Genomic DNA, 8,804 nt, shown 5'->3' on the forward strand with positions numbered 1-8,804 from the left:
AGGATTGATTCTAAGATTGCAAATTCAACAAAACGCTAAAGTTTGAATTTTGGATTACTCAATTCAAGTACTTAAGCAACAATCTCCAAAGGTTACCAAATTCTTACGTACTATTTTTCTTCAAATTTGTTAGTGTTATTTTAAGGGCGTTGAATTTTCACATGCTACAAATAATGAAGAAAGTCCCCAATGACGGACCCAAGGGGATCAGGAGTGGCCCAATTCCCCCCAAATGACAAGAAAAAAAAAATTAAGGTAAAAAAAAAAAAAAAAAATTAGTGTTTTTTTTTGTCAATTGGTCTCTCCCCAAAAAAATTTTGGCCCTTAAACCCTCCCCAAATTGAAACCTCGTCCGTCCCTGAAAGTCCATACCTTAATTTAAAGGAAAACTATTTCGGAATAATAGGCAAGGCGGTGGTGGCTGAGGAAGTCGATCATGTTGTAGACTCTAGAGGGAGAGGTTAACGATGAGATAAGCTGTTGAGCAAACCAAGACATGAATGGCAGACCATTTAATGGCAGTTATTGAGGTAATTGGTAATTCAATGGTCACGATTCACGAAGGCCTAGAGCAAGCAACCCATCTCTCCCATTCAATGACCGTTGGATCATCATCTATGGTTGCAAGAATTCCCAGTTGATCAGATTATGATCAGCTCTATAAATTATAAGAAGCTATGAAAAGCACCGCAAAAGAAAATATTTCGTTTGAAGAGAAGAGATGATGGGGTGGAAGCAGCAGCAGCAGCAGCAGGCGAAGTTGGCTCTGGTGTCAATGATGCTGCTGATGATATGGCCGGCGATTTCGCCGGCGCAGGCTTGCCAAGCAAACGGCGGCGAGTGCAGAGTCTGCATCGTTGATCAGTTGAAGTTCGGTTGTCCGTCATGCGTGCCGGCCATACGCTGCATGGCGGGATGCTTGTGGGGCGGTCGCCCAAGGTCTGTGTGTGTGAAGAGGTGTGATTGTTACGGCGGAAGCCCAAAGCTCTCCGATTGCAAGAAATGCCTGTCGCGGTGCAAATGCAGCTGTGCGGCGCCGGCTTAATTAGATGAGTTTCCCACAACTCTCTGGCTTTAGACATATAAATAAGCATCCTATATATATATATATATATATGATACCATGCATTCTGTAGAAAGTTTTCTGTGATGTTTCCAATTTCCTTTTCGTACTATTATTTAGAGAGAGAGAATTGGTTTGTTTGATAACATTTTTTTCATTTCAAAACAAAAACGCAAAGCACAAAACAAACAAATTCAAAATACTTTATATTGAATCAAATATTTTTATTTGTAAGATGTGAAATTATAATTACCACCCATTTTAATTAATGGGATGGGTGAAAAACATAATCGATTATTATTATAAATTATCAGATGATATTAAAATATTCAGAAATTAAAATTAATTTACATTATTCTTATTATTATGTCGAAGGATAGTCTTAGATTGTACGGCTTTTAAGGTTCTTTTAACAACGGTTTATAGTAATGATAATTTGGGTCATCCAAGATCATCCAGAAGCGAGAAGACAAATTGGACACATACATAAGGTAAGCTGTACCCATACCACACAAGATCAGGGCTCACGCAGAAACCTCTGCAAGCACCGAAACCCCAGATGCTGAGCACAAAACCTCTCCAACTCGTCACCCCCTCGTTCCCTACAGACCCCCTCCTCCATCTCCGCAACGACGTCGTCCCAATTCCTCATAAACCCATCATAATATCCATAACCCCACGGTGTATGATAAGGATAACAACAATCATCACCCAACTTGGCATCGGAAATCCCGTCCAGTATCTCCTGCAACGCCACGATCCGGCGGCTGACCTTCCTCCTCGCCTCCCTAACCGTTGGATCGACCCCGGGCACCGAGTCCAGCCTCAGCAGCAAACCCATCAGGGCCTCGTTCATCCTCAGCTTCTCGCGGTCGTTGCTCCGAACGGCATCCACCGTTTCCTGCCGTTGGATTAGGCGCTGTAGTTGGTCGGCCTCGGAGTTGACGGCTGAGATTTTTTTGTACAGGGTGCGGACCATGTGGGCCCGGTAGGCGGATTGGATTTTGGTGGCGGCGTTGGGATCGGTTTGTTGGGGGAGATGGACGGTGATGGGGATTTGGGCTGTTTCCGAGGAGGTCTGGATGGGAATTCCGGTGGAATTGGGATGGGGTGGAGGGGTAGAGTGGTCATTATGGAAAGTGTATGTGACAGTGGTGGAAGAGGAAGAGAAAAAGCTGGCTTTGCGAGAGTTTTTCATGGCCGAGTGATTTGCCAGAAAGGGACAGCGAGTGAGTGAGTGAGTGAAGGGTGTGGCCGACAATTCTAATTCAATACATAAATATTCAAATGGTTTCCTCCTACTACTGTAGCCTGTAGGACGCTTCTTGAATGGTCTTGGCGCCTAATACGAGCCGTTTTGACACGGGACCCACGGCTCTGCTTTTTTTCTTATGAGTGGGCTTCCTTCGTGTTTGAACATGATGGCATTTGAAATCTGAAATGGGTTGTGCACGTACTTCCATGTGTTCAATGGATTTTGTGGTATTCGGATCCAGTGGGATCTGATTCTCAGCAATGATCGGAAAATTGTTCATCAGATTTTTTGTCGTCTAATTTTATATAACTGTCTACAACTCGCAAAGTGTTTCACTCAAAATAAAATAATAAAATATTAATTACATTTTAAAAAGTAAATGTAAACTAAAATAATTTAAAAATAAAAAATAATTTAAAAATATAAGATGGTTGGCCACCCCAACTCAGCCATGGGGTGGCCGAAAGGGCCAGTTGGGCCCTAGGGCCAAACCCAAATCAAGTTTTTTTAGATTTGACCTTAAGGGGTGGCTGAACCCAAACCATCCCCTGGGGCCAAAGCCACCCCAAAGACCCTCATAAGCCCCAACCACCCCCAACTGGCTAAGCTGGGGTGGCTTATATGGGAAAATGGGGTGGTTTTAAATTTTTTATTTTATTTTATTTTATTTTATTTAGTTTACATTTATTTTTTAAAATGTAAATAATATTTTATTTTGAGGGGGACACATGACGAATTTTAGACGGTTGAATGAAATCAAACGGTTCAAATTGACAAAAAACCTTATGAGCAATTCCCCAGCTATTGCTGGGGATCCTAATCCGATCCGGTGAGTGCAATACACTTTCTTTTCTCGTGGCATCAATGCTGGGTTGGGCCACCTCAAAAGGCAATTTGAAGGAGGCCGAATTGTCTTTGGTTATGACTAGTTTTGGTTCAGGATAGATCGACTGATCAGTTTGAAAGTGATTGAACCACCTATTGAGTGTGTGGCCATCCTAACAATTACCCATGACCAGTTTTTATTTCACTGTGTGGCCAATCAACTCTTGTTTTAAAAAAAATATTTCAAAGACTGCCCCATCATCAAATGGAGAAAAATGTGTGATCACGGTCATGTATAGCATTTTACCAATACCGACCGAATCAAGAAATATACACTCACAACGCAGAACTAGGGAAAGCTAAAAAAGAAGCAAAACGGGCACTTCTTAGTTCTAATATCTAAAACATCATCAAATTGTTCCTGGAAATTAGATGGACTCAGAGACTTACTGACTTGCACCAAATCACATTAAAAAATTCCTCAGCGGCGGAACCACACTGGGAGGAGAACTCAAAAAATCCAATGATCTACTTCAATACCAAACTAGAACAGGAAATTATCATTTGCTTAGAATGCCGCATCAAAAGAGAGAGAGAGAGACGTTAGACATGTTCATCAAACAGTTTAACTCTCCATTAAGCACACACAAAGTACATTAACATTACAGGAGCATAGACAAAAAAGAAATGCATCAATTCTAGTCCAGTTGCAGCAAATCCAATCCGAGTTGAGGTGATGAGATCTTACTAGGCTTTGCTTTCATCACAGAAAAACAACATTTGTCCTTAAGGGTGTGATGGAATAATCTTTCCGGAGCATGTCCCGAACCCGACATTGTAACCGTTTCCCTGCAAGGATGTTAAGTTCCAAGCAGTTAGTTCTACATGTTTTATAGTTTAAAACATCAAGCACGACGCTGAAGTCTGACATCTAAGTTCATTTCACATGACGTATGTTTAACGGTTAAATTTAGAAAATCTCTTGAAAATTGATGTCAAGAAGATACATGCATGAATTCACAAGGGAATGATAGTGAAAAGATGACAACAATATGCTTAGGGGAATTGAGAGATGATAGAACTTGTATGATTAAGAACCTTGCAACAACCGGTAAAAGTCACTTCATCTCCATCTTCTAGGAATTTTCGACTTGTCCTATTTAAGGTTAGCGGTTTTTGCCCATTCCACGTTAGCTCTAGCAAGCATCCAAAAGATTCTGGCTCCTGTGGGAAACACAAGTGGTGGATGAATACAGGAATCATAGACTTCTAACTCAAGCTAAAACAATAATTTGATAACAAAATCAGCAGAATTCCAGCAGTATGACCTTATGAAATAGCAAAATGAAAATAAAATTAAAATTAAAAAAAGATGAAACCGTACTGGTCCACTGATGGTCCCAGTTCCAAGGAGATCACCAGGCCTCAAGTTGCAACCGTTAATGGTGTGGTGTGCAAGCTGTTGGGTCAATGTCCAATATCTGCAATAAAAGAAATTTGCGATGCATAACATAAGCACCAACTCATAATATACACAAATGCACAATAAGATAACAGAAATCTTATTTCCTTCGATTCATATGACTATATTTTATGAAAAAAATATCGAATAAGATATATACACGTATGTTAAAGTTTAATTTCTAGGAAGTTGTTAACATTCTGTTAAGTAAAAGGGGCGAACTTAATTGAACTCCTTACAAATGATTGAAGTTACTTCTTGTGACCACATGCGATTCGTCTTGTCCAGCAGGTTTAATTTGAACCTTGCAGCAAGAGTGACAGTTTCATCATTCTCTTAAGAATACAATAAAATTGGACCATATTAACTCTAAAGCAAAACGCATTGCTATAAGACATACAAAAAAGACTACAGCAAATTGATCACTGGAAATAGGGGAACACTATACCACAATATAAAAAGCAAAGATAATCTACAAGAGATCGAAAAACCATCGGATGATATACATACAAAAAGCAGCTAAATACTACCTCCAAAGCAATGTCATAGTTCTTGGATATCTTTTCGGCCAGATATGGCAATGGAGGAGGTTCCTGCAATTTAAAGCATGCATCATATAAAGCATGTTTGCCATGCCAGAAGAAATTCAGTGCAAGAAATTAGGGAGTAATATAACGAACTCAAAAACATTCGCGTTGTAAATGGTTGTGATGATAAGCTACCTGTTTGGGCGCATCACAAGCAAAAGGTTCAAGAGCATCTAGTGTTACAATCCAAGGGGATACAGTAGTACCTAAAAAGATTACATAAGACAAAGTAACTTCAGTTTTCTCTGGGCTAAAGAATCGCTTGTAATCGAAGTACATGTGCAATAATTAGTGAGACAATGAGTAGACATAGTGCTTGTATCCTGAACTTCAACTTTGCCAAATGGAATTTGAAAGGAGAAGTAAAAATTAAATTTTCTCACCGAAACTCTTCCCAAGAAAAGGACCGAGAGGCACATATTCCCACGCCTGAATATCTCTAGCTGTCAAAACCAACTTCTTATCAATACAGCATCAAATATTATACAAACAAAATCACTAAGTGATGCACGAAAGAGTATTAGTACCACTCCAGTCGTTCATCAACACAAGTCCAAATATATGATCTGCTGCCTCATTAACATCCACAGGTTTTCCTAATTCGTTGCCAGGACCAACAATAGCAGCCTGCAAGAAACACAAGACACATAAAGGATAACAAGTGGAATGAGTCATAATGCTGAGCAACAAGGAAACAGTTAGCTGAAGAAAAACTAGCATAACCACAACTGAAAAGAAAGAAGATTTGCTAGAATTTAATGAAAATGGGAACTAACTGAGTTCTATATTCTAAAATTGTAGTTCAATGTCCATTTGATTATAAGAAAACAATATGATCAGGTGAGTATCTATAAAAGACTAACCATTTCGAGCTCAAAGTCTAGCTTCACTGAAGGTCCAAAATATGGAGTCTTGCCAGTCGGGTGACCTTGACCTCTGGAAGAATCAAAATTTAAAACTGCATGAGATAAAAGTTCACACACTTATGGAGTGTGGGAACACTGTCCCTCTAAAATTTGCCCAACTTGAATCAGTATATTAAGGAACCAGATTCATCATTTGAATTAGAAATGGATATAGTTCCATCCCAGTCTTGGTCATTAGTGCATAAATTCAAGGAAGGATAAGTTAATCCAAAAGACCCATTGAATTGCAAATAAATTAATAAGGTGCACTTGAGAGTTGAGGCTCAAGTTCCACCTCACACCAAAGTGGAAATGTTACTTCGCCTCAATAAGCATGAGATGTTATGCATGCAACAGATACTGCATATAAAACCAAACAGAATAAATCCACCTATCACATGCATACATACTCTGTGTCTCACAGACTCATAGTCCTGCGCACACACATATACATCAATATATTACTTCATAGGAATCTATAAAATGGTTGTATAAGTGCAATGTCCATGTTGTAATAGATTCCATAACCAGCATTTTTGTCATTCTGCGTGTTTGTTCCTTTCTTTATAATTATGATTAGTGACATTTGTTGCTCAATCTATGTTTACGGCTATCAAAAGCAAAGACTAAAATTAATTTAGATTAATATTCTCAAACCTTGGTCGAATGATGTCTGTTCCAGAAATAACAATAGATGATGCTCGTCCATGGTAAGCAATGGGAATGTGGAACCTGAAAATCAAATCACACTTTCTCAGCTTAGAAAAAGAAGGGGGCGTCAGTCATAAATACCAAAGCCAGAATACCAGTTTGCTGGAATTGGGTTCTCTGGTCCACGAAATATGGTCCCACAATTCTTTGCGTGGTGCATGGACGAAAAGAAGTCTGTGTAATCCCCTACTGCAACAGGAACAAGCATTTCTACCTTGTTCTAACAATTTAGACAAAAATAATCAACATTAGAAAGGCAAACACCTTTAGGCAGATTACAGATCATCAGCTGGGACTATACATGTGTATTACCATAGGCACGAGTGATTTCTGCCTTAAAGCTGCATTATCACGCAAAGCTGGTTCAGTAGCTGCACCAGAAGAGAATCAAGTTTTCATTATTTTCTTTGAATATAACTCAGCATGAGCTTTTTGCCACAACACAAAATGAATTAATTACTCAGTCTTTTTGAAGGACCAAAGAATTGCAATTCTTTAAGTAAATTCAGCATTTCTTTTTTCCTCGGCATTGCTAGGCAGAAATGGAAACTGAATTAAAACACCAATTAAACTGATAGTTAGCATACATGACAATAGTCTTTGAAGCGTAGCACGAGCTTCTTTCCAAGCAGATCGTCCCATAGCCACGAACTTGTTTAAATTAAGCTGGCAATAAAACCATCGAAAATTTTCAAACAATTAGCTAACAATTCTCTGCCCAAACTCCCAAGTTAAATTATCAAAAGAGCATGAGATAATAAGCATATATTCTCCGCCAAATCGAATTGTGAAGACACGCGTATTCATCAGCAAGCTATCGCAATCATGGCAGTAATAGAAGAAGATCCGCATAATAATTAAATCATAATGCTCTTTGGTTGCTTTCAAGAAACAAAATGTAATGAAGTTCTCATGATTCCTGGCCAATATCGAAACTCAACGTAAAGTAAACCGTTCTAATGCACTTAGACCAGTTGATTTGTTCATTTTATTCGAATTTGGTACCACAAAAAGTATTAGATGCTTATTTTGATCAATCCTTCTCTTCTTTTCATCCAGTTTCTCAACAACTAAACAGAGTGGAACCTGAATGAGGAACACAACCTGAATTAAATAGTTCCAAAGCATTTGGACCAGTTGATTTGATCAATTTAATCAAATTCTACGCAAAAAAGCATTCGATGTTCGTTTCTATTACTATCGCCTTTCTTTTCTATCGCTCCGGTTTTCTTGAAAAACAGAGTAGGACCGACTTTCACGTACCATAAGTTGCACGGAAATTCAGATGATTCTCAAAATTACAATCAAATAACAGCAGAAACGACAGCGTTTAGCGAGAGCTACCTGCATGAATCAGGCACTAATACACGGTTAAGTAAGAATCAACACGAACCTGAGAGAAGCAATCGGAGTTCTTCAGGATCGTACCGTCGAAGAGCCCCGCTGAGGCGATTTCCGAGAGGTCCAGCACGTAGTCCCCGATCGCCACGCCCGGTCGAGTAGCCGAACCCGGTACGGGCCTGAACACACCGTACGGGAGGTTCTGGATGGGGAAGTGAGAGTCCGGGTGGACCTCGATGAACGATTTCAGAGCCATTTGGTTGGTTGGTTGGTTCCAAAAGGCGTCGTAGCGCGAAGTTGAAGCTCCGACTAGGAGAGTAACAGAGTGAAGAAGGAACAAAAGCTAGAGCGTGGAATTTGGCCAAGAAGCTGGGGGGTTATATTTGTACCGTTTCAGAGGGTCATTATCTTTTTGTTTCGTAAATTTTTTAATATGGATTTTTTTTTTTTTTTTTTAAATGACTGCAAAAGTTATTATACCATTCGAAATAAAGAGCCAAATGTTGATTTTATTTAAAATGACTTTTTAAATTTGTAAAATACCCTTTATATTGGAGTAGCCAAAAAAAAAATACAAAATAGATATTTGATTTGAAGAGAAGAAAAAAAAAGCTAAATATAACAACACTTTTCAAGAGAGTCATTTTAATTTTTA

At 39.0% G+C, this 8,804-nt stretch overlaps 3 protein-coding genes across 3 annotated transcripts; 1 reads left to right on the plus strand and 2 right to left on the minus strand.

Annotated features, from left to right (window-relative positions):
- The first annotated feature begins 724 nt into the window (after nucleotides 1-724).
- Nucleotides 725-1,045, plus strand: LOC132170163 (uncharacterized). Its single transcript, XM_059581056.1, has one exon. The coding sequence runs from the start codon at nucleotides 725-727 to the stop codon at nucleotides 1,043-1,045; it is 321 nt and encodes a 106-aa protein (XP_059437039.1).
- Nucleotides 1,046-1,405: 360 nt separating this feature from the next.
- LOC132171808 (BAG family molecular chaperone regulator 5, mitochondrial) lies at nucleotides 1,406-2,504 on the minus strand. Its single transcript, XM_059583210.1, has one exon. It carries the CDS (start codon nucleotides 2,259-2,261, stop codon nucleotides 1,581-1,583), a length of 681 nt encoding a protein of 226 aa, XP_059439193.1. The 5' UTR covers nucleotides 2,262-2,504; the 3' UTR covers nucleotides 1,406-1,580.
- A 1,150-nt stretch (nucleotides 2,505-3,654) lies between these two features.
- LOC132170441 (fumarylacetoacetase) lies at nucleotides 3,655-8,512 on the minus strand. The gene is made up of 14 exons (XM_059581432.1): nucleotides 8,202-8,512; nucleotides 7,396-7,474; nucleotides 7,121-7,179; nucleotides 6,904-7,028; nucleotides 6,755-6,829; nucleotides 6,056-6,128; nucleotides 5,720-5,819; nucleotides 5,576-5,635; nucleotides 5,328-5,398; nucleotides 5,136-5,198; nucleotides 4,845-4,909; nucleotides 4,528-4,624; nucleotides 4,242-4,367; nucleotides 3,655-3,992 (listed from the first exon to the last, which is right to left on the minus strand). The coding sequence occupies exons 1-14, from the start codon at nucleotides 8,403-8,405 to the stop codon at nucleotides 3,930-3,932; spliced, it is 1,260 nt and encodes a 419-aa protein (XP_059437415.1). The 5' UTR covers nucleotides 8,406-8,512; the 3' UTR covers nucleotides 3,655-3,929.
- Nucleotides 8,513-8,804: the final 292 nt, after the last annotated feature.

This window comes from Corylus avellana, chromosome ca2, assembly GCF_901000735.1.
Source record: "Corylus avellana chromosome ca2, CavTom2PMs-1.0".
NCBI lineage: Eukaryota > Viridiplantae > Streptophyta > Magnoliopsida > Fagales > Betulaceae > Corylus > Corylus avellana.